This window comes from Chrysochloris asiatica, unplaced genomic scaffold (genome assembly GCF_000296735.1).
Source record: "Chrysochloris asiatica unplaced genomic scaffold, ChrAsi1.0 scaffold00034, whole genome shotgun sequence".
Classification (NCBI taxonomy): Eukaryota; Metazoa; Chordata; class Mammalia; order Afrosoricida; family Chrysochloridae; genus Chrysochloris; species Chrysochloris asiatica.
In genome coordinates, this window is record NW_006408552.1 from 9,885,956 (window position 1) to 9,911,654 (window position 25,699).

At 44.7% G+C, this 25,699-nt stretch overlaps 1 protein-coding gene across 1 annotated transcript in view; it reads left to right on the plus strand.

Moving 5' to 3' along the window:
- Positions 1 to 25,699, plus strand: part of WBSCR17 (Williams-Beuren syndrome chromosome region 17) — a 648,608-nt gene that overhangs the window by 324,863 nt on the left and 298,046 nt on the right. The window contains exons 4-5 of the mRNA XM_006859716.1: positions 8,428 to 8,602; positions 11,858 to 12,055. Of these exons, the coding sequence (XP_006859778.1) occupies positions 8,428 to 8,602; positions 11,858 to 12,055 (373 nt within the window). The remainder of the gene's footprint in view (positions 1 to 8,427; positions 8,603 to 11,857; positions 12,056 to 25,699) is intronic.

Sequence of the window (25,699 nt, forward strand, 5' to 3'; positions counted from 1 at the left end):
CTTAAGCATTAAATATCTACTAAGTTCATTGTGCTGCTTCAGAAAGAGAGTATTCACCTTCCTTCCATGTAGGAGACCCAGTTTGTTTCCTGCCCCACGCATCATCTGCACCACCAGTCAGCTGTCATTTGGGGCTTGCATATTGCTGTGAGCAATTTCAGTAGAACTTCCAGACTAAGACTAGGAAGAAAGGCCTGGAAAGCTATTTCCGAAAAGCAGTTAATAAGAACCCACTGGGTCATTATGATCCAATGTGCAGCCAGTCATGCTGATGGCCTAGGACTGGGCAGTGTTCTGCTCCATCAGGGGTGGGCTCGCGGTGAATCAGGGACTGACTCCACAGTGGCTAACAACAACAATCATCATTCATGTGCAAGCAAAGGCCTGCACAGTTTCACATCCCTAGACCAACACCTCCAGATCCCAGAGCTCACAAATTCACACCCACAGGGTTAGAGGCCAAATGATGAAGGCCCAGGCACAACATGCCACTGACAATTTGTGTTCTCAGTTTCTTCATCTGTGAAATGGGGATCATGCTAACCTCACAGAGTCATTAGGAGTGTAGACTGAGTTGATATAGGTTCAGACCCACCAGCCACTCTTCAGAAACCTATACAGGATCGCTGTAAGTCGTAACCGACGAGACGACATTTAACAGCAACGGCAGTGGGCAGCAGGAGGTGGCTTTAGTGGATTCAGTTTGTGTTCACATGTGTGAGTCAGCTAGGCTGAGGCACGAGTCTCAGTTATGTGATGTCATCTGATGTGATAAACCCATAGGAGAATTAAAGGTGGAATGGTGGTGGTGATGTGCAGTCGAGTTGATTCCAACTCTTAGGGACCTCAGGGTATTTGAGGCAGTCAATTTTTACGGGGGCAGAAGATCCCATGGAGCGACTGGTAGGTTTGAATTGCTGACCATGTGGCTAACAGCCCAACATTTAACCACTGTGTTACCAGGATTCCTTAATCCCATCTCAGCTCAGATCGGATCTAAAGGAATTTCCCATGGGTGTGGCCGGCGTCACCTTTGCTGTTGTTGTTAAGTGCCGTTGAGTCAGTTCCGACCCATAGTGACCCTGAATAGGGTTTCCAAGGAGCAGCTAGTGAGCTTGAATCGCTGACCTTGAGGTTCAAAATGACTTCGCAGTCCAGCACATTAACCCACAGCGCCACACCAGGACTCCACGTTTTAGGTTACAAGAGATCAAAGAAGAGAGGTGAGCAGAGAGAGAGGGACCCAGTACCCTCAAGAAAGACGGGCCAGGAGTGGAGTGCGTCCTCTGGACCTGGCGTCCCTGCGCTGTCAAGCTCTTAGATCCAGGGCAAGACTGATGCCAGGATACATGAAGCTCTTCAAGGAATGTTGGGCATGCAGATGCTGAAAGGAGACAGCTCTCCAGAGCCGTCAAGGAGATAAAGGCTTACACTATATAGTCCACTCTGAATTATATCTCTAAAGAAGCTCTGGTAGCATAGTGGTTATAAGTCAGGATGCTAACCTCAAGGTCAGCAGTTCAAAACTACCAGCCGTTCCACGGGAGAAAAAAATGAAGCTTTCTGCTCCCATAAAGATTTACAGCCTCAGAAACCTATGCTGGGTCGCTACGAGTCATAGCCAACTCCACAACACACCACCACCACCAAACTGTGAGAGGCTAAATTTCACTTTGTTACACCCACTGGTGGCATTTCTGTGATCGCAGAGCTGGAGAACTCAGACAGTGATGCATGGCAAGGACTCTAAATGTTAGAGCAGAGTTCATGGAATTTGACCAGTTTGCCAGATAGCTCATTCTGTGGTGAAGTGAAGAAAGAAGGAGTCTGGCTGCATCGTCCTGGAGCATTTCATGATTAGCTAGCATAACATTTACAGTCAGCTTGGCCAGCAATTCTAGGATATAAATATTGCATTATAAATAGACAAGCATAGTATCTGAAATGGTGGTCGAAATAGCGACTATCAGCAGAAAGTCTTCACTTTGCTTCAGTGACGTCATTCTCACCAGCTTCACGTCACACTTGGAAAGCTTTCCCTTTGGGACACCTAGTATGTAGGTTGCTCTTCAGGTCCTGTGACTGGCGCTGGTGATAACATGAATACATATATTTTTTAGAAATTTATAAAAGTATGATTTTTTTCCCCTTGTCTTAAATCAGTTGGTGGTCATTGAGTTGACGCCAACGCTTAGCTGCCCCGTGTGTGTCAGAGTAGAACTGTGTTCCAGACAATGTTCAGTGGCCGCTTTGTTACTTGTTGATTGCCAGACTTTTCTTCCAAGGTGCTTTTGCATTTTTCTACCATGGAGAAGCTGGTGGGCTCAAACCGCTGACCTTGTGGTTCTCCTTCCGTTGTTTACCCTACAGAGCCACTGAGCTCCCATGAAGTCAGATAAACAGACTAAATAGTGTCTTCATGCACCACTTCATGTTGTTACTGCTGTTGTCGTTAAGTGCCTTCGAGTCAGTTCCAACTCATAGTGACCCTGTATAGGGTTTCCAAGGTTCGGCTGGTGAGCTTGGACCACTGACCTTGTGATTCAGTCCAACCTTTAGGTTCAATTCATTAACCTGCAGCACCACACCAGGTTACCACTAGGCCAGCTAAATCAGGAACCTCCCTTTTCACAACCTCTCAGGTGATTGATTCCCAGGTAGAGCTCTCACTCCGAAGTGCACTGGCTTGGAGGCAGGTTTCTGCTGCCTCTTCTGAATTGGAATATACCATATGTGCTGCTTTCTCGTCTCCAGCTGTCACAAGCTACACCTTTCCAGCTTGGGTCGTCAGAAAACCTCCGCAGCTACTGGCAGAGTGAGGCATTGACAACTGGCGGGGTCGTGATGGTGACCGTGCTGCTGATAGTAACAGAAGTAAGATAAGTCAAATTGTAGTAACACTAGGAATAGGTATAGGTATGATGGTAAGGAGAGCATTGCTGGGATTCTAAGGAGGGCTGGGGAAAGCGTTGACAAAACTCTTGAGTCTGCTCTGTGCAGGGTGGCCAGTTTTGGAAGCAGCCATTTCGGCTAGAGTTATCTCCAAAGGGACTAAATGCTTAGGATAAGGCAGAGCACGAAGGCTGCAAACAGTGGGAAAATCAGAGGCAGTGGCAACACGAGCTTCTGGACATCTGTAGCTGTCAATAGTTGTTCTGGACTTGGTCTCAACCATGGCGGTCCACATACAGCGGAACAAAACGTGGCTCGGTCAGTCCTGCGTTGGTATGCTTGAGTCCATTGCTGGGGTCTTTGTGCACTTCTTAATGAAGGTTTAAGAGTCTTTTTCAGCACAAAGGACATAAATGATGGGGCTCAGACTCTCAGTACCTCTGAAAACGTGTTAGAAAAGCAAAATCCCAGGCCCCAGCCCAGACTTCCTCAGGACCCAGAAGCAGCTTGTCTTGGTTCTCCAGTTCTGCAATGACAGGGGTGGCTGTCACAAGCAGAAGCGTATTCCCCCACGTTTAGGAGTATAAGTCCAAATTCAGGGCATCAGCTCCAGGGGAAGGCTGTCTCTATCTGTGGGCTCTGGGGAACACCCTTGTCATCAGTCTTTCCTTGGGGCTAGGACATTCCCAGTGCAGGGACACAGGGTCCCAGCATGCACTTCATTCCTGGATCTTCTTTCTTGGTGGTTATCAAGCAGCATTGAGCTTGTTCCAACCCATAGTGACCCTGTATAGGGTTTCCAAAGAGTGATTGGTGAGTTTGAACTGCCTACCTTGTGGTTTAAATCAATCTTGCAGTTGAGTGCTTATCCCACAATGCCACACTAACACACCTTCTTGGTGGTGGTGGTGGTTATGTGCCATGGAGTCAGTTCCGACTCATAGGGACCCTGTATGGGGTTTCAGAGGCTGTAAATCTTACAGGAGCAGAAAGCCTCATCTTTCTCCCGCAGAACAGCTGGTAATTTCTAAATTTGTAACCACTATACTACCAGAGCTCCTTTCTTGGTGGTAGGAGGCTCCTATGGTCTCTGCTTAATTGTTTTACCTTCTTGATATCTCACAAAAGGTTGGCTTAAGATACAACCCAATCTTGTAGAATGGATCCTGCCCCCTCAGCGTCACAGAGGTGAGGCATCACAACACATAGGACGATTACATCAGATCACAGAATGGAGGGAATACTCGCCAAATCGACACATGGTCTGGCAAGTGTGGACACAGGTTCATGCTTGAGAAACACTGGGCTAAGCTTGTCAGACTGCTCCCTTCCCTGAAGTTCCTGACCATGAAGAGAACTTGGATGGCCCCCAAGTTCCATCACCAAGACTTGGTGGTGGGTGGGTGGGGGGGGAGATTTACTAGGGGAGAGGTAAGGTCACCCACTACTTGGAGCATATGACCTTGGCTCAGTCCTGGACAGCACTCACTCACATCATTATGGTCTCCAAGTTCTAGCTCAGAGCATGGGAACAGTTTTGGAGGAGTTGTTAATGCCAGTTCAGCCCTTGTTCTGAGCAGAGATTACAGAAAAGGGCCTTTATTGATGGTTTCTTCTAGAATATCATGAAAAGTACAGGATCTATGTGTAATTCTCTAATCATGGGTTAGCGTGTTTATTCGGTTTTATTTTATTGTTTGCTTTACTTAGGATGGTTTATAAGTTCCTAGTGGATGGATGGCAGGTGTTTCTTCTATTTGTTAAGGAACAGTTCTATCTCCCTGCCTCGTCCCTCGTCCCTCCTGATCACGTGAAATGTTTGCTTCGACCCCCCTTGACGACCAAATGCTATTTATCAAAATGTGAAGAAACACTAGGGTTCCCAAAAGGCACTAGACCAATTTAGTATTGGATTGTATAACGCTGGAAGGGAAACAGGTTTTCTGGCAGAAATGAGGTTTCCTTTTTTTTTCCCCCTCTGAGTTTGTTGGTGAGGGGGGACAAACCCCCACAAAGAAACGAAAATGGTTTTATACTATTGTTATAGTATCCCAGAAGAATTTCATCTGCTATGGATGATAAAGGGTCTTAGAATGTTGGGTGTGAACTTTCTTTACCCCTGCCAGGTTGAGGGGACGGTTTCTTTCTATCTTACAGTTCCCTGGAGAAATAGAACCAGAGAGGCCTAGCTATCTAGCTAGCTATTGATGGATTGGCTCACACAGTTGTAGAGGCTAGCAAGTCCAAAAGCTAGAGGACAAGGTGGCAGCCTGGAGGCTCCTAGAGTCCTGTGTGTCAAGTCCCATAGACTAGGTGACAAGAAGAGTAACAAGAGAGGTCAAGCAACACCTGCCAAAATATCTATTTAATAATTTGGAGGCAGGTTACACCCTAAGGAACTCTCTTTTCAACTGACTGATTGAGTTACATTGTGGAAAGTGGTTAGATTGCAGTGCATTATGGTCCATTACGTTACGTTACATTATGTTAACGTTATATTACATTGTGGAAGGTGATTAGATGGCATTGAATTTTGTTACTTTACATAATATTGCATCACATTAAGGAACGTCATTGCGTTACATGACATTATGGAAGGTGGTTACATTACAATATGTAAATTGATTGGATTGCTTTGCATTATGTTACATTACATTATGGGTAATGGTTACATTTCATTCTATTATGTTGTAATATACTATGTTACATTATGTTACATTGCATTACTTTACGAAAGATGATTACATTCTATTACAGAACAGTAACTACTCTAGTGTTTTGCAAAACCACTGGGAACCCGTACCTAGCCAAGTTGATGCATTCAATTAACCATCCCATCTTCCATGGTGAACCTGGGGGTAAACTTGCAGACACACACAATTTAATGAGAATTTGATCTTTTTGCACAACTCCTACATCCCTTCCCACCTACTCCTAGTCTCGGTTCACCCCTTTTCCAAACCTCAACACTCCAGTGTCCTCAGACTGCCACTATTCCATGTTCCCCTAGATCCAGGCTTTCTGGAAGTCTTTGGAAACAGTCTCATGTACCCATTTCTCTCTGTGCTAACCCTGTCACCACAGGGCCTACCCTTGTCTAGAAGGCACTCCTTTTCTTACTGGTCCCTTCAGTAACCTATTTGCTGTTTGGTCCTCGTCTCTCATAGTTTCTAGTGCATTTGATCCTCCTGACATTGGGTGCCTAGTAGCTCTTTGAGGACAGGGATTGTGTCATTTTCATGCTTGTTGTTAATTGCCATCAAGTCGACTCTGACTCTTATCTGGAACAGAATCAAGTCTTGCCCAGTCGGATACCAGCCTCTCTCCTGTATGTTTGAGCTCATGTCTGCAGGCACCATCTCAATCCATCTCATGGGCTGCCTTAGGTGCCTCTTTGTTTTTATTGTCCCTCTGCTTTGCTGCTTTACCCAACGTGATGTCCTTTTCTAGCAATTGATCTTTCTTGGTGACATGACCAAAGTCAGCAAACAAAGGCTCTCCCAATAAATATGAATAAAATAAATGCACAGATTCTTCTTTTAGAAACTCTGCCTTTTCTCCCCAGTCGCTTTCTCTAGCTCTTCCTCCTGCCTCCTAAACACAGACATTTTCCAAAGTGTGGTTCTGGGTGTTCTGCATCCCTTTTCATGGAATAGTCACCTCTCACCACTCTGTCCCAATGTCCTGGCCTAGTGAAAGCACACAGTCTGGCTTCTGGACCACTGTCCAGACCATTCCGCTGTATATTTTGGATGTCTGCTTGAACCTCAACTATATTACACACATTATATAAGGCCACTGCATCGCGTAGTGGTTACAAATTGGGCTGCGAACTGCAAAGTCAGCAGTTCGATATTACCAGCTGTTCCACGGGAGAAAGATGAGGCTTTCTGCTCCTGTAAAGATTTACAGCCTCAGAAACCCTATACAGGGTCGCTATGAGTCAGAACTGACTCCACGGCACATAACCATTACCACTCTAGTTATAAGGAGTTCTGGTAGTGTAGTGGTTATAAGTCGGGATGGTAACCTCACTGTTAGCAGTTCAAAACTACCAGTGGTTCCATGGGAGAAAGATGAGGCTTTCTGCTCCTGTAAAGATTTACAGCCTTGAAAACCCTGTACAGGGTCACTATGAGTTGGAACCAACTCCATGCACATAACCACCACTACATTATATTACAGTATATTATGGACAGTCATATTATATTTGTATTGTATTGTATTATATTATGGAAGGTCAGTATGTTACATTATATTACTCTATAGTACATTATATTACATTACACTATGGATGGTCATTACATTATATATTATGGAAGTTCAGTATGTTACATTATATTACATTACACTCTGGGAGGGCATTTTATTACATTGTGGAAGACAATAAAATTACAACTGTAACTAGTCTAGTGCCTCTCCCCAAGGGAATACAGCTGCTTGTTCTTTCTTGTCTCTTCTTCTTTGTTAGAAGTATCTTCCTAGTCACCCAGACCTAAACGTTGGCACTAACGATTCTATCGCCTGTTCTCCAGGTGAATCCAGTTTTGTGTTTGTTATTTTTGCTTTGTGCTTGTGTATTCTGGCATAATGAAAACATACATCATAAAACCTTCTGTTTAGCTCGTATACTTCCTTCTCCATGAACACCCTCAACAGAGATTCTGTTACTTCTCTTTGGCAGTCCACTCCATTTGTTTTGTAATACTTTGAGCATGTCTTACCTACCGAATGAGGTTGTAAGCATCTCGAGAGAAGATGCACACGTGTGTCTGAACTGCTCATGCATCCAGGCAGGGCCGCAACCTGGTGAAGTTCACAGTCACACACTGGGAAAGGGGAGTCTGTTCAGTGTCTCTTATTCTGGAACCCACTGATTGGGTGGTGGTAGTTCCCTCAATGAACGATTTCATGGAAAGTTTGGAACACTAAAGTCCCAGACCCTTGTAAGAGGGAGACCATTGCTTGTTTATACAGTGGGATGCAGACTTTAACATGCTAGAAGAACAAACTTCTATTGTTTTGTGAGAAGTTATTCATAATAACTTTAGTGCTAATAATAGCAAGAGGCCAGTGATGATGAGAAGTATATTTCAGTGAATGCATATTAGGGGTTTAAGTTGTTATTGTTAAGTACCGTGGAGTCGGTTCCAACTCATAGCGACCCTGCAGAGGGTTTCCGAGGCTGTAAATCTTGATGGGAGCACAAACCTCATCTGTCTCCCATGGAGCTACTGGTAGTATTGAACTTCTGACCTTGAGGTTAGTAGCCCAATTTGTAACCACTATGCTACCAGAGCTCCTTGCCTTCTGAGTTACCTCTGAGTATATTCAAACCTCCAACTGTTTGGTTACCATGCAAGCATGTTACCACTTGGGCCACCTGGGAGCTCTCACACAAAATAGCAAACATTGAGACTCTTGTACAATCCCCCCACCACTGGCCATCCTGTAGATCCACAGACATCACAGGGAGTGGGATGCACACTTGTTCTTGAGTGTTCAGGGTTCTTTCTTGTGTCTTGTCATTTGCAGAGGAGCTGAAGGGCCCCTTGGAGGAGTATGTCCACAAACGTTACCCCGGGCTGGTGAAGGTGGTGCGCAATCAGAAGAGAGAAGGCCTGATCCGGGCCCGCATCGAGGGCTGGAAGGTGGCCACAGGCCAGGTCACCGGCTTCTTCGATGCCCATGTGGAATTCACTGCAGGCTGGTAGGTGATACACAGAAATTATAGGGGCCCTGGGCCAGACAGTGTGGTCAGGAGGGCTGGAATCTGAGAGGGGACGTCTTTGCCTGATTCTTCTGGAATGGAGAAGAAGGGTTAGTCTAAAGAGCAGGGGGAGACCGTGGTCTGGGATAAAATTGGGAAGAGGGAGAAATGTGTCTGATGTCCACTTAGTCCATCATCACTGCTGTTATCATCAGCACCATTTCCCTTGAAACTGAGGTACAGTACGACCTGTGAAAGCTGGAACTCGTGTAAGTCAGAAACCTGTCAGAGACGGAATGCTCAGCTGTTTCCCACTCACAGAGCCATAGAAAGACGGTAAGACTGCAAGCTCAGCTGAAACCTGTCGACTGTGAGTGACCCAGCTACTATTTTAAACTATAGCTTAGCTTCCAGTGTCACAGCAACACAAAAACCACCACAGTATGACAAAGTGACAGACAGATGTTGGAGAAGAATATTGAAAGTACCATGGACCACTAGAAGAACAAACAAATCTGTGTTTGGAAGGACAATCAGAATGCCCCTTAGCAGTCATGATGACAAGCCTTTGATTCTCACACTTAAAATACATAATCAGGAGGGACCAGTCAAAGGACATCATGTTTGGTAAAGTGGAGGGTAGAGGAGGCAAGGGCTACTCAGGGGTTAAGCCCAAAGCCAGACCGTTTGGGTTAGAACCCTGGTTCTGCCTAAGCGACTGGGGCCGGGGCAAGTTACTTCACCTTCTTGTACTTCATCTTTCTCATTGGTCAAACAAGTGGTAATAATATCAGCCTCTTAGAAATGTCCTGGGATGACATCAGTCACGTGTATAAAACGCTATTGGTTAGAATGGTATCTCCTCATAGTAAGTGCTCAGTAGATGTTAGTTACTATGCCTTCGAGTCCATTCAAGCTCGTAACGATCCTATAGAACAAGAGTAGAACTGCTCCGCCGTGTTTCCAAGACCAAATCCTTCTGGGAGCAGAGGGTCTCTTCTTCTTTCTGCAGATCAGCTGGTGGGTTCCAACCACCAACCTTTCAGTTAGCAGTCCAGTGCTTAACCATCAGGTGGTGTTGCTGTTTCTAAGTACTGTCAGGTTGGTTCCAATGCATATATAGAATTTCTGCGTCTGTAAATCTTCACGGGAGCAGTAAACCTCATCTTTGTTCATGGAGTGGCTGGTGGGTTTGAACTGCTCACCTTGTGGTCACCAGTGTTCCTACTAGATAGCTAGACCTTCTACAGATAGCCAAAAGGGTTTTCCCGAGAAGAACAGGGATGAAGATTTGGAGGAGGCGAGGCTGAAAAGCATAGTCCCACTTGGCTGAGCCTATATGTTGTATGCAGAAGTATCAGCTGCGGTAAATGGCCCAGCAGATATTTTATGGCTTGTTTTAAATAGAAGGATGAGATGAGCCAACAGGTAATTCAATCGCTGCAAATGAAAAGAGATGGGTTGTAGGCCGAGCACTCTCATTACTCTTGCAAATAATGCAGAGGAATGGAATTTTCACTTGACTCTTTTCCAAAGCCAGTGTTCTATTCGAAGCCAAGATTAATACAAGAGCCATCTTTTCCTTCTCAAATCTGGGACAGGCTCCTTCTCCCTCCAGCATCTGGCTGGACTCAGAGCCCTCTCTGAAGCCCACTGCTCAGAATGAAGGGCTAGCTGGGGTTGCAGGAGTCCATCTGACTTTGTGTTTAATTAGTTCCCAGCCTTCCATCACTAACCAATTCAATTAGATCCTTTTCAAGAAATCAATTAAATAATCAATTAAAACAACAGAAATAGTCTCCACACATACAAAGGAGCTGGTGAGAATCTTATTAAAAGCAGACCATCATGGGCAGAAGTGACCTATTTTGAGAAAGGGAATTGGGAGGCAGCAAAATAAATAAATAAAACAAAAGGCAGCAGGCATTGATTGCCCCAAGGGGAAACTTAAACCGCTATACAAATGCTGTGCAGAGCAATCATACAGGAGGGCTGTTATCTGGCTCTGATGGAAAGGAAGACCTAGCGCTGTCCCTCGGAGCTGGGTCTGAATTTTCTCTCCCAGCATCACCCACAGAGTCACCAGGACAGGGGTGAGGTGAGCCCTGCAACTACTCCGGGCTGCTGCCTTTCACAACATTCCCTTGAAACTGTATGATCCAGTCACTCAGCGCAGTTGAGCTTCAGTTTCCACTGGATTCCAGACTGCTCAAAGCTAGTTTTCTAACGTTACCGCCACTGGGTGCCATTCAGAACATGGCAGGGTTTTCAGAGCTACGAGTCCAAATCAGCTCAGAAGCGCTGGGGGCAGCGCCTTTGTTGTTGGTACTCCTGGGCAGTTTGGGCAGCCCTTGACGTGAAGAAAGGAGCCCTGGTTGCAAAGTGAGCTTAGAGTTGGGCTGCGAACCACAAGGTTGGCAGTTCAAATCTACCATCCGCTCTGTGGAGGAAAGACGAGGCTGTCTATTCCTGTAAACATTAACAATCTAGGAAATCTTACATAGAGCTGTTTTGAGTTAGAATTGACTCGATTGCAGTTGGTTTGGGTTTGGGCTTATAACGGGTCTTCAGCTGTTCTCTTCTCTCTGTGTGTGTCTGTGTTTGTTTTACTCTGAAGGGGTTCATTTTAGGATCAACCTTGTTGTTGTTGTGAAGTGCCGTAGAGTCATTGACAACTCACAGTAACCCTGGATAAGCTTCCCAGAGCTGTAAATCTTTGCAGGAACTGAAAGTCTCATCTTTCTACTGAGGGATAACTGGTAGACTCGGACACAGAACTCATGTTTCGCAGTCCAGTGTTTATCCTACAGAGTCACCCCATTCCTTGAGACCCACCGTACTCACATAGAATAGATGAACCCTATTTCCCAACAAGGTCATATCCACAGGTACTGAGGTCAGGACTTGAATATGCCTTTTGGGGGGCACACAAGTCAATCCATGTGTGGTACAAATGGTTAATCCACTCGGCTGCTAACCAAAATGTTGGAGACTCGACTCCAGGCAGAGGTACCTCAGAAGAAAGGCCTGAAGATGTACTTCTGACAACCAGCCCCTGAAAATCACAAGGAGCACAGTTCTACTCAGACACACGTGGTTGCCATAATCATAATCGACTTGACAGCAACTTTTCTCTACCAGTTTGAATTCAGTCCGGTGTACCAGCCTTGGGTTATGTTGCTTTTATCTATTCTGTGCCTGTTGGCACGTGGACAGGCCCAGGAGAAAGTTTACTTCTTCTCCTCTGTGTTTCAGGGCTGAACCAGTCCTATCCCGAATCCAGGAAAACCGGAAGCGAGTGATCCTCCCTTCCATTGACAATATCAAGCAGGACAACTTTGAGGTGCAGCGGTACGAGAACTCAGCCCACGGGTACAGCTGGGAGCTGTGGTGCATGTACATCAGCCCCCCGAAAGACTGGTGGGATGCCGGAGACCCTTCTCTCCCCATCAGGTATGTAACCAGCAAGGCTGAAAGCCAGTCCTTCCCCACAGCCAGGGGTCAAGAGGGGCAGTTCGTGGGGGAGCCTGCCTGGGGACTGGAGTTCCTGTGATTTAGCAGTTCCTTTACTGTGGATATCTGAGGATCGTGGCTTTCTTTCTTAGCAAAGATGTTGCGCGTTGCTCTCTTAGGTAACGTTACCAAACAGCAGCAATATGGAACGTTTAAAGTTAATAATAGTAATGTTCAAATGCTTTTATTCTTCTTCTTATGTGATGCACACTGTGTTGGTAGAGGTAGCTTCCATATCCAGTTTGAAAGGTATTAATTTCTAGGGCTGGCTTATCCTGGGAGACATGTATTGTTGCTGGACTTTCTCTGCAGAAACACATAAACATACAAACAAAGTAAGTGGCTGCAGTATTGCTTCCAACTCATGGTGACCCCAAGTGAACTGTGCTGCTCCTTGTGGTTTTCAGTGGCTGATTTTCTGGCCTTTCTTCAGAGATACCGCTAGGTAAATCATCAGGCCTTTCTTCAGAGATACCTCTAGGTAAATCATCAGGCCTTTCTTCAGAGATACCGCTAGGTAAATCATCAGGCCTTTCTTCAGAGATACCTCTAGGTAAATCATCAGGCCTTTCTTCAGAGATACCTCTAGGAGGATCTGACCCACCAACCAATCATTTCTGACTCATAGCGACCCTATATAGGAACAGGTGGTAGGTTTGAACTGCCAATCTTGCGCTTAGCAGTCTCCTTACCCTATAGCGCCACCCCAGGACTCGTGGGGTAAGGCCTATTTATCTCTGCCTCATTTGAGGAGAATGTTTGTTAGTGTAAAGAGAAACAGAAAATGGAAGTGTAAAACAAGAGTGAAAGTCTCGCGTGAATCACTAGGACATTCTTTCTCCATTTTCAGACAGTTTTGATAAACAACGGTTCTCTTATTTTCCTGTTCACATTGAAAGCTGGTGAATTACATTAGACTCGCCCAGGAGCAGACTCGTGAAATAGGGAAGGGTGTCTTTTGAGGGTGGCCTGGGTAGTGGAAATGGCTAAACGCTCAAATATGAACCAAAAAGTTGGCAGCTAAAACCCACCCAGAGGAGCCTCAGAAGAAAGACCTGGCAATCTGCTTTGGAAAGGTCACAACCAAGAAAACTGTATGGATCACAGTTCTTACTCGGTACACATGGGGTCACTTTGAGTCAGAATCGACTGGTGGGCAATTGGTGTTACTCTTTTGGGTTCTGTGACACCCTGAGCTCGATCTCTCTTGGAGGTTCAGTTTCCAGTCACAACCTAGACCTTGATCTTTTATGCAATGTTACAGGCTCCTGGTAAATCAGAAGATAGACTCATGACTGAGGTCATGTCTGATACCCAAAGTGTAACCATCAAGAATATTGGAACTTTGGTGCTTCAGCCTTCATTGGTGCAGTGGGTTAAGTGTTGGACTGCTAATCAAAAGGATGACAGTTTGAATCCACCAGCCAGTCCTCAGGAGAAAGATGAAGCCATCTGCTTCTGTAAGGGTTTGCAGCATTAGAAACTTTAGAGGGCAGTTCTACTCTGTCCTAAAGAATTGCTGTGAGTTGGAATCTGCTAGACAGCAGTGGGTTGGTCAGTTGATTGATTGGTCAGTTGATTGGTTGGTTGGTCGGTCTGTTGATTGGTTGGTTGGTTGTTTGGTCAGTCGATCGGTCAGTTGGTTGGTTGGTCAGTTGGTTGGTCGGCCTTCTGAACTTGAAGGATTGAAACTGAAAGGACAGGCTGACAGTGAGTTGCATATTTTTGGCCAAATACACAGGAGGCTACCTTCCCCCCCCGACAGGTAATGCAGGGATAGCAGAGGTAGCCGTCAACAACAGAGGGAAAAAGGAGGTTGCCACATGGTGCTGTGGGGTGCCCAGAAAACATCCATAATTACTGGTCTGAACATACGTAAGGCTCTGAACGAATAGTTGGTATGTGCTTAACAGGTCACTGTAACATTAACAGACGATTAATATGCATTTTTTAAAAGGCTCAAGAAAATCGGGCTGTGATCATGAGTCATTAATATTGCATGCATCTCCAATGTGCAAAATAGCATCGGACTCTGATGAGCTGTCTTGAATGTATCATAACTTCGGAAACGCTTAATTTGTTAATAGTTGATGGAGATATGTAATTGCAGAAAGGAATCTTTATGGTCCTCCTGATATCATTAAGCAGACTCAATATGGTTTCTTAAACTGTAGGGACGACAGTATATTAACTGGGGGTGAGGTAAGGAGGACTTTTTCATAATCCAAATAACACTAGATTTGATACGACTCCCTGGAAGGCAGAAAAACATTAAGGAAATGCCTAACCTTTCTGCTTTTGTTCCTTCCCTGTTTCTTCCTACCTGAATGTGCGGCCTGTTGTTGCTGAGTTGACCCTGACTCATGACGACCCTATGTATGCCAAGTAGAACCTACTCCATAAGGTTGGCTATTGTTGTTAGGTGTTCTCAGGTCGGTTCTAACTCATAGTGACCCCATAGAGGGTTTCCAAGACTTTTGCAATCTGTGCAGGAGAAGCGAGCCTTATCCTTTTCTCATGGAGTGGCTGGTGGGCTCGAGCTGCCAACCTTGTGGTTCACTGTCCAGTGCCTCTCCAACATAACCCTTGCATTCCCCATACAGTATTCTTAATCACATCATATACATCCTAACACTGAAAAATGAATAAGAAAGATGGGAGAAAAATGGATGCATTTAAATTATGATGTTGGTGAAGAACTTAACACATACCGTGAGCAGTCAGAAAAATGAACACAACACCACTCAGCCAGATTGCTTCTTAGAAGCGAGGATGGCGAGACTTCTTCTCACGTACTTTGGACATGTTACCAGGAGGGACCAGTCCCTGGAAAAAAAGACATCATGCTTGGTAAGGTAGAGAGGGTCAGGGAAAAGGAGGAAGACCCTCAGTGAGATGGATTGACACAGTGGCTCAAAAGTGACAACGATTGTGCAGTTGGCCCAAGACTGGGCTGTGTTTTGTTCTGTTGTGTTGCTATGAATTAGAACTGAAATGTTGTCATCTTAACAACAACACCCATTAAAATATATCACCAGGCCTTTCTTGCACAGTGCCACTGGTGATATGCCACCACCATCTTTAGGTTAGTAACCATATGTAAATTGCTCATACCTCACAGGAACCTTGTTTATTCGTAGGTGTCTGTCTCCTCTCTAGTAAATGACTGTTTACCACGGTTTTCTGTTCATCTTCTACTCATTTTTGTCTTCACCAGAATTTCACACATAGAGAGTGGGCAGGTGTGCTAAAGAGTTAGGGTTAGGGTTAGACGTCTGGGCCTGGTGACCCCGATGTGGACACCTGCCCATCCATGGAGGTACCTGCTTGTAACCCCATTTGCTGATGCCAGTGAAGGAAGGAAGGAGTGTGGAGGAGGGAGCGGGGAATTTTAAAAGATACCACCACAAACCCAGATCCTTTTGTGAAATCCCCTGAGTTTTAAACGTTGGCAGTGCATTTCCCTTTAAAACTTTGAGGCTCAAACATGGTTCTAGATGGGATTTGACTCTCTGGGACCCCCTAGAGTTTCATCTTGGCTCTAAACTTGCTCTCTTGTTGAGCTGTGTCTTTCCCAGGATATAGACAGCCATAGTCCATGCTGCCCACCCTGGCAATGGTAGACCACAAAACCCATGCAGTGCAGTTGATCATGATCATAGCAAACCAGCATCATAGAGTAGAACTGGCCCGTAGGGTTTCCTAGACTGGGATCTTGAGGGAAGAAGGCCGTCATGTCTTTCTCTGATAGAGTGGCTACTGGTTCGAATCCCCAATGTTTGGGTTAGCCGCCGAGGGCTTAACCACTGTACATTATTGTGGATTGTGGGGAAAGGTGACTTAAAGCCATGGGAGATAGAGTCCGCTTCCTCCCTCAATGTAAGTACCTAGCCCTCTACTGTTAGTGGTCTTCAGACGGTCAGCAGATGTTCTTCAGTAAGAATGTGCAAAGAGGGGTTTCTAGTTTTGGTAGGCAGCAGAGACAGCCAAGTAGGAAAGGCTCCGTGGGGGAGATATTGAAAATCCAGAGAAGCTCCACTCACAGAACACCACCAGAGCTCTGGATCTAGCATAAGAGACAAGACATCAGTTTATTGCCTGCACAAGTGAAAAAATCACGATATAAAGGAAAATACTGCGAGTTAGGAAACACTTGAGACAGGATGGAGTTCAGAGGGTGGGCCTACAGCCAGACAGGCACAGGGAACCGGCGCTAAAAGTGTTGCAGTGACATTTGCAAAAGGAGGCACAGGGAATTCTACTCATTTTTCCTCTTCTTCCCTGTCACACCTTCTTTGCCCAGCCCACACAACTTCAGGCAGGTGGGTGTAGACCCCTCCCCCAAAAAATAAGTCCAATGCTGTGCCCATAGTTTTCTCACGGCACAGAGAGAAAGAGCTTGGCGGCTGTTTATGTTGTCATCCTGTGGGTCCCAGCCCTAAAGATAACTTGTGCAGGACCCTTTACTATACAGCAAGAAAAAACCTGGTCTGGCCTGAAAGACAAACCATATGAACAATCTGTAGAACCCCAACATAAAAGGACACAATTATCTTGAGAATTACGCTGTGCACACGCAGATACCTAACTGAGCTTCAAAGACAAAAATAGTAGACAATCTTTCTCCCATTAACTTCTCAATATCTATCTGTGCACCTCTGTGGTGGTGACTAGAGGAGGGGCCTGAGCAAGCGGACACCCCCACCTACTGCTGGAGGGTCCTATGGTGCACACATACTGCCTGTATAGCAAAGTGACTGGACAATCGGCCACAGTGTTATTTTTGTTTCAAAGTGGTGGTTTTTGTCTCTGCTTTTATATTGCTTCTGCTTTTGGTGCTTTTGATCACACATTTTTCCTGGAGGTGTGAGCTTTGTCTCCCTACATTACCCAAGAAGAGACAGAAATTGTGGCCATATAGCAAAGCTACTAGCATACCCCATAATATTCCACCATTGAGATAAGAGCCAATAAGAGCTGCAAAGCATTACGTGTGAAAAGGGAACATATCCACCAGGAGACACCCAGTAAGCTTAGTAACACAACAACAAACATCCATTTAAGCATTAAAAAAACACACATAACTACTGGAAGTGATAAACAAAAGATCTCAAAACATGTCCAAAAACAGAAAAGAGTAACTGAGACAAATGCACTGGAGACAGACAAAGGCTCCCCAGAAGAGGAAGAGCAAGTTTTGGATTTGCCTGAGAGAGAATTCAGAAAAATGATATGGAAACAAATGCTCTGAAAAGGGGTGGAGGAAAACAAGGAAGAAGTCTACAAGAACAATCAAACAAAGATTGATACAGCATTGGAAACAATTCAAAACCTGCAAAAAGAGGTCCAGATGATTAATAATAAAATACCAGAAATGGACAATACACTGAAAGGGGAAACGAACAGAATAGAAGAGATGGAAGCCAGAACTAGTGATCTGGAAGACAAATCTCTCAATACTGCTAAGATAGAAGGGCAAGCTGAAAAAAGGATTAAAAAGTCTGAAGAGAGTCTAAGATTCATGCTGGATAACATGAAGAGGAACAACTTGAGAATTATTGGCTTTCCGGAACAGGAAGAATCAGAGAAGTCCACAAAGGAAATAGTTGAAGAGCTTCTGGAAGAAAATCTCCCTAACATCTTGAAAGATGAGAAGATAAACATTCAAGAAGCTGAACATACCTCAGGAAGGATAGACCCCAAAAGAAAAGTCACCAAGACATATAATAATCAAGCTCTCCAGAATCAAAGACAAGGAGAGAATTCTAAAAGCAGCCAGGGAGAAGAAAAGTGTCACTTACACAGGCAAGCAAATCAGATTAAGCACTGACTATTCAGCACAAACCATGCAGGCAAGAAGGCAATGGGAAGACATATATAAAATCCTAAAAGAAAAAAAATGCCAACCAAGAATCGTGTATCCAGCAAAACTATCAATCAAATATGATGGTGCAATCAAAACATTCCAGGATAAACAGAATCTTAGGAGTTTTATCAAAACCAATCCAGCACTTCAAAGCATCCTAAAGAGAGTTCTTTGGACTGAAAACCAACAAGAACAGACACCAAACAGAGATTGACAGGTGTGGCAACACCACCTGGAACTCAGTCGACAGATAGCAGAGTCCAGAACAGAATAAAACTACAACAACAAACTCAAAGGAGCTGGGAGGCCAACCGAAGATCAAAATAATATCAATGTCATAGAAGGGGTACATGTAGGAAGAGAGATCAGGTGGTGAGGATATCAATTAGATTACAGGATACAATAGATTCTCTTAAATGGAGAGAAAAGTTAATAGACTATAAGGTAACCCCAAAGAAAGTGAATACTTCACAACTTACCATGAAAATGAACATCCAAGCAGAACAAGCAAACATGAAATAGCACAAAAAAACACAAACTCAGAACAAGAAGGCATATAGAACAAAGGAGTGAACAGCACTACAAAAAAATTAATATAATGGCAGCAATTAATTCATGTTGTTGTTAGGTGCCATCAAGTCGGCACTGACTCATAGCAAAATTATGCACAGCTGAACGAAACATTGCCCAATCCTGGGCCAACCTCACTACTGTTGCCATGCTTGCATCCATTGATTCTGCCACTTGGCCAATCTATCTCACTGGGGGTCTTCCTCTTTTTCTCTGACCCTTCACCTTACCAAAAATGATATCCTTTGCCAGCGACTTGTCCCTCCTGACAATATCCAAAGTATGAGAAACAAAGTTTGGCTATCCTGGCCTCCAAGGAGCACTCTGGCTACACTTCTTCCAAAATGGATCTGTTGGTTCTTTTGGCAGCCCATGGCACTTTCAATATTCTCCTCCAACACCAGAACTCTAATGTGTAAATTCTTCTATGGTCTTCCTTATTCACTGTCCAGCTTTCTCATGCCTATGAGGTTATTGAAAATACCATGGCTTGGGTCAGGTGCACCTTAGTCCTCAAGCTGACATCTTTGCTCTTCAACACTTTAAAAGGGTCTTGTGCAGCAGATTTGCCTAATACAGTACGTCATTTGATTTCTTGACTGCTGCTTCCTTGAGTGTTGACAGTTGATCCAAGAAGAATGAAGTCCTTGACAACTTCAATCTTTTCTCCATTGATAAAAATGTTGTTGATTGGTCCAGTGGTGAGGATTTTCTTTTCTTAACATTGACATGCAATCCATACCGAAGGCTGTGCTCTTTGATCTTCATTAGTAAATGTTTTAAGTCGTCTTCATTTTCAGAGAGCAAGGTTGTATCATCTGCATATCGCCGGTTGTTAATGAGTCTTCCTCTAATCCTGAAGCCACGTTTTGCTTCATATAACCTAGCTTCTTGGATTATTTGCTCAGCATACAGGTTGAATAAGTATAGTGAAAGAATACAACCTTGTCACACACCTTTTTTAATTTTAAACCATTCAGTGTTCCCATGTTCATACCTATCGACAATTACAATGAATGTCAATGGATTGACTGCACCAATGAAGAGACAGAGAGTGGCAGTTTGAACAAGAAAACAAGACCCTTCAATATGCTGCCTGCAAGAGACACACCTTACACACGAAGACAAAAACAGACTAAAAATTAAAGGATGGAAAAAAATATACCAATCTGACTGCAACAATAAACAAGCAGGAGTGGCAATTCTAATCTCTGATAAAGTAAACTTTAAGACAAAAACCAGCATAAGAGATAAAGAAGGACACTATCTCATGATCAAAGGGTCAATTGAGCAAGACGACATAGCCATAATAAATATCTATGCTCCCAATGAAAAAGCACCAAGATATATGAAGCAAACCTTACTAGAAATGAAGAAAGAAATAGACACATCTACAAGTAGAGTGGAGGGTTTAAATACGCCATTTTCAAAAAGGGACAGAACAACCCTTAAGAAACTCAATAAAATTACAGAGGAACTAAACAACACAATCAACCAACTTGGCCTCATAGACGTGTACAGAGCATTCAACCCAACAACAGCACAATATACTTTCTTACCCAGTGCCCATGGAACATTCTCCAGAATCTTTACAGGAGCAGAAAGCCTCATCTTTCTTTCATGGAACAGCTGATAGTTTCGAACTGCTGATCTTGAGGTTAGCAGCCTGACTCGTAACCACTGTGCTACCAGAGCTCATTAAACAGACATAAGAGGGTTTTTAAACTATTAGGATGTGGTGGTTCCTCACTACCATTATAGCCCTTGCCCTTGGATGAGAACTCCAGCAAAGTAATTGCTTTTGGGTTGTGAGAATCCTGGAGTCACTTTAAGTCTCATCCCAGCCTGAACTCCCTTACTGAGCTGTCATAATTTGAACTCATTTGGTGTTCAAGGCTTCTCCTCTCTGCTCTCCCATCTGCATTGGGGTTAGAGGTTCTTACTCAGTCTTTCCATCATTGTCGCTCACCTTTGTCTGAGCAGGTGCCAAGCAGGGGGCATGATGAGCAAAAAAGGGAGTAGGAAGATTCTTGTCTGATAGGTACTGTCTTTGGATGGCTTTGTGATTAAAGCAGGTTGTTGCAAGGACCACTTGGATGGTTGTTCCTATTGTTCATGTGAGGGTGGGTCCCTGAGACTCTGAGCAGCTTTCTTCCATCCCAGTACTAACCAAGTCTGATCCTGCTTAGCTTCAGAGATCAGACGAGATGGACACATTCAGGCTGGGATGGTTGTAGACTTTCTTGATGCAGACGGTGACTGCCCATCCTGTCAGTTCTGGTCTTTGTGCCCTCTCTTCTTCTGGGGGTCCCCATACCCTGCCAGAGCACTATCTTGGACATCTGTTTGTTTTATTGATTTTTTTAAATGTTTTATTGTGAATTATGTGATAGTTTACATGGGAGGACATCAGCTTCACATTGATCCCAGCGTATATTGTTTCCTTGCCATGGTTACAATCCCTTCCATGCATCTTCCATCAACCAAAGGGTATACCCTGTAAGCCTGACCCCTGGTCATCTACATACCACCCCTCTCTCTCTCCAGGTCCAAAGTCCCCAGCTGCTCCATCTCCCCACGTCATCATCTCTGCCTCCATCCCAGGCATCACTGCTTCTCTGGGTAGGGTTCCGTTCTCTGCTCTTCTCCTTTGATGGTCTCAGGGACCTCTGCTTCTAGACTGCAGGGTTAATCGCTCCCCTCCCTTTGACCTAAAATGTCTACCTTTACATTTCCAGCCCTTACAATCAGTCCTGATAACAATTATTTGCTATTGTATTGCAAGAGACCTATCCGCATCTCCTTTTATCAGCCCTGACGAGGCAGAATGGATACTACTCAGTAGAGATTCTACCTTGCTCCATGCCCTCTGGATCTAGGTTCCCTCTTGAAAGCTTGTAAGCCAGTCACTTCTTGCCTCTGTAACACACCCCTCCCCCATTCTGGGTAGCCAATGTCCAAGTTGACTATCCCTGTCCTCTCTGTTTGCAGAGGAGGTGGGAATGATCCTCGCTGTGAACATTTGTTAACTCTTTTGAGCTACTGCTTCCGTAGGTGTATGTCAGGTTCATCAAATTGTATCAAATTATTCTTTTTTCCCCTCTTGCTTCTTCTGTCTGAGCTCTGATCCTCCAGCCATTGAAGCCAGGTCAAGTGGGTATTATCTGCAAGTGTGGGTGTTCTTATGCATGTGCCCTCTCTTCTTATCAGCTGGATGTATCCACTCTAGTCCTCTGTGGATATATCGCTGACTCTGGGTCCAAGAGTCTCCTGGACTTGGCACACTGCTAGCCAGCCAGGTCTCCATCTGAGTCCGCAGGAGTCTATTGAGTGTTGTAGGGCTTAGCTCGCTGCTTCATTGCTGGTTTTCCCTCACTTTTTCGGAGGGCTGGTGCAGGAATGCTGTTTACTTGGAAAGCGGTCCTGGTGTCACAGTGTAAGCACTTGACCGCCGCTAATGGAAAAGTTGACAGTTCGAACTCACCAGCTGCTCCTTGGGAGAAAGACATGCCGTCCACTTCCATAGGATGGAAACCCTGTAGGCTCATTCTCCTCTGTGCTACAGGATGGCTGTGAATTAGAATCTACTCAAAGGCAGTGGTGGGGTAGATAGTTTGAACTTTTCCTCTTTGGAACTGACTCTACGATACTTAATAACAACAACAACTTGTTGTTGTTAATTACCGTGGAGTCGGTTCCGACTCATAGTGACCCTAGCACAGGGTTTCCAAGGCTGCACATCTTTACAAATCAGACTTCTAACCTCAACGTTGGCAGTTTGAAACTACCAGCTGTTTCGCGGGAGAAAGATATATGTACATGTTGTTGTTGTTATGTGCCGTGGAGTAGGTTCCGACTCATAGCGACCCTACACAGGGTTTCCGAGGCTGTAAATCTTTGCGGGAGCAGACCGCCTCATCTTTCTCCCACAGAGCGGCTGGTACTTTTGAACTGCTGACCTTGCGGCTCGCAGCCCAATTCATAACCACTACGCTACCAGAGCATAGGTGGATGAAAAACAACAACAAAGGTAGAATGAGAAAGCTTGTTCATTGAGCCTGAGGAAGGCAGGAGTGGTCTGGGTGGAGCGTACCCATGAATTCATGGGACCTTGGCTTAACTCCACAGCCCTCAGAGATCTGTCACTCACAGCTTGGGGACCGCTGATGTGTTGAATTCTTTCCGGTTATAAAATCCCATGAGTTAGTAAGGTAGGGTGTCCTGGCAGGGGTATTTTGCAGCACAGGGCTTTCCAGCTAAAAGCTGAGTCAGTCTTCTTCTGTGAGACTCCAGCTATGCCTCCTGCTAAGTGTTAGGTGGCCTATAATTAGTGACATTACTCATTAATAACTAATTTGAGATGATGATTAACAATTAGCAAGCCTTAGTCCAACATGTAATTTGATCATAAATTATAGGTTACAGGAGCCGTCAGCATGTGTTGGACCCTTTCAGTTGGAAGGGCTGCTCTGAAGATGCCTGGCTGCGGGGTTCTCAAATTCTGTGCACAAATGGATATAAAAGAGAGAAGGTTATTTTTTCCTCCCGGGAGGGATATGACTAGTTTACACAGGAGGGAAGCATAGAGTGAAGAATCGGGTCTTTTTAGATGTTATAAGAGAGCTATCTTCCTTATGCATCAGCAAATATATTTTAAGAACAAACTGTGCTCTCGGCTCCAGTAGGGGTACTCTTGGACTGTGCTGTTCAATTATAGCATCTGTCCATCCTCAAGATGTCCGTGGACTAGACTCAGGGCCAAGTGCATATGACAGCCGTTCAGCATAGTTAGGGGGAGTTCCCAGAAGAGAGGAAATTGTGTGAACGATGCTGATGGAAACAGCCGTGTTGTTGTTGTGACATTAGGTTGTTGTTGTGTCATTAGGTGCTATTCAGTTGCTTTTTAAATTCACAGTAACTCCGTGGGGCAGAGTAGACCTTCCCATAGGGTTTTCTAGGCTGTAATCATTACAGGACGGGAGAAAGATGAGGCTTTCTGCTCCCGTAAAGATTTACAGTCTCAGAAACCCTGTTCAGGGTCGCTATGGGTCGGAACTGATGGCACATAACAACAACAAATCATTGCAGGATCTGTGTAATCTTTAGCAGGTCTTTCTCCCTTGGAGCCGCTGATTGGATTTGAACCACCCACCTCTCAGTTAGCAGGTGAATACTTAATCATCGCACCACCAGGGTTGTTGTTGTTGTTAAGTGCCATTGAGTTGGTTCCAACCCATAGCGACCATGTATAGGGTGTCTGAGGAGCAGCTGGTGAGCTTGAACCATCACCCTTACAGTTCAAACCGACTTTACAGTCCAGCACATTAACCCATAAAGCCACACCAGGACTCTGTAACAACCATGTGATTGTGGTTAAGTGCGGTCGAGTTGGTAGCCCACAGCGTCACACCAGGACTCTGTAACAACCATAGCCATTGGAATTTTCTATGTGCCAGGGCCTGTCTATGTGCTTTGTAAACATAAACTCATTTACTCCTCCTAATAGTCCCGTGAGTACTAGTAATTTCCCCCTTTTCAGAAAGGGACTCATGGGGAACAGAGAGTAAATACTTTTCCCAAGGTCACACACCTAACAGGTGGTAGATCTAGGATTCAAACTTAGCCCAGGTCCAGAATGTGTCCTTCCAAACCATTGTGAACTATCTGTCCCGGAAAAGGTGACACTTAACTGGGCTTTGCAAGTTGAAGAGCATTTGCACTGGCAAAGTATTTGCAGATCAACGTGATTTGAGAAAGAGTAATGACTATGAATATGTTGGCGGCCCCAAGACCATCGTCAGCTTTGATAACTCACTTGAAGGATTCTGTACCACACCATGACCTGGAAGGCAGGAAAAGGAGGTGAGGCGGCTCTTTTTCTCACCCTCACCCTTTTTTTCCAGAATGGTGACTCTGAATGCTTGGCTCTGAGTTCGATTTTTCCCTTGACTTACCCCTTCTAGACGCAAGGACTAATACTGGCAGTAAGTTCTGCTGTTTTGGCTTTGACCCGATTGGACTGCCTAGTGTACTTTGTGCTTGTCTTTTCTCACAAAAAGGTTAGCCTGGGATAAACATGTCAGACTTTTCTGAGCCAGAATTAATACCCAACAGTCCTCATCTTGTTGCCCCCTTGGCCATCTTCCATCTACTGATCACCATGACAACCGATATACCAGTGATCGCTGATTCTTTTTAATAGAAGCTTTCTTGAGATGTAATCCATGTATCATCCAATTCGCCTGTTTAAAGTACACAATTCATTCCCCCTGTCCAGTGCATAGGGACCCCATCTTCACCTCTGTTCCTATGTTTGAGCCCAGCATTGTGGGCACTGGGTCAGTCTGTCTCATTGAGGGCCCTCCTCTTTTTCTCTCACCCGCTGCATGTTATCCTTTTCTGGACACTGGTCCCTCCTCATAATTTAACCATTACTACAAACTATTCAAAAACAATTTTCATCACTTCTTTCACCCAAAACACCATACTCATGGACAGTTACCCCTCTTTCTCAGACCCGCTTCTAGCACAAAAACAACCACTAATCTATCTTTCAGCCTCTACCAATAAGTTTTAATTCATTTTCAGTCTACCTCAACGGACCAGTGGACTGACTCGGGGCCCCACTGTTCGGTTTTTGAAGCCCTCTTATGTTGAACTACACGATCTTTTGCTGTTCTTCAACTTTTCAAAGCACATATCTTACCTTCATTCTCCTCACCATATCGCAAACATCTCATCCTCATTATGTAGCAAAGGGTTTTAATTCAGCAGACTTGGGATGCTTAATGCTGTACATTAAAAAAATTTTTTTTAAAAAGGAAGGACTGGCCTTTGACCAGCTCTTGGGAAATAGTCTCTAAATCTTTGGAACATCCTGTTTGATAAAAGTGTCTGTGTGTATCTAGGGACGACTTGGATCCTACCAGATAGTTCCTGCTAACTGTGGTTTGTGGTGAATGTCTGTTTTTGTCTGCCTCTGGCCCTGCAGCACACCCAGAAGTCAGTTTGACTTCTGGGGCTGTCTAGAGATAGAGTAAAGTTCCTCATGAGGGTGCTCCATGCCTATATTGCTCCAATAAAACCCTGGACGTCAAGACTGAGGTGAGCTTCCTTGGTTTGCAATACTCCATATATGTTGCCACACA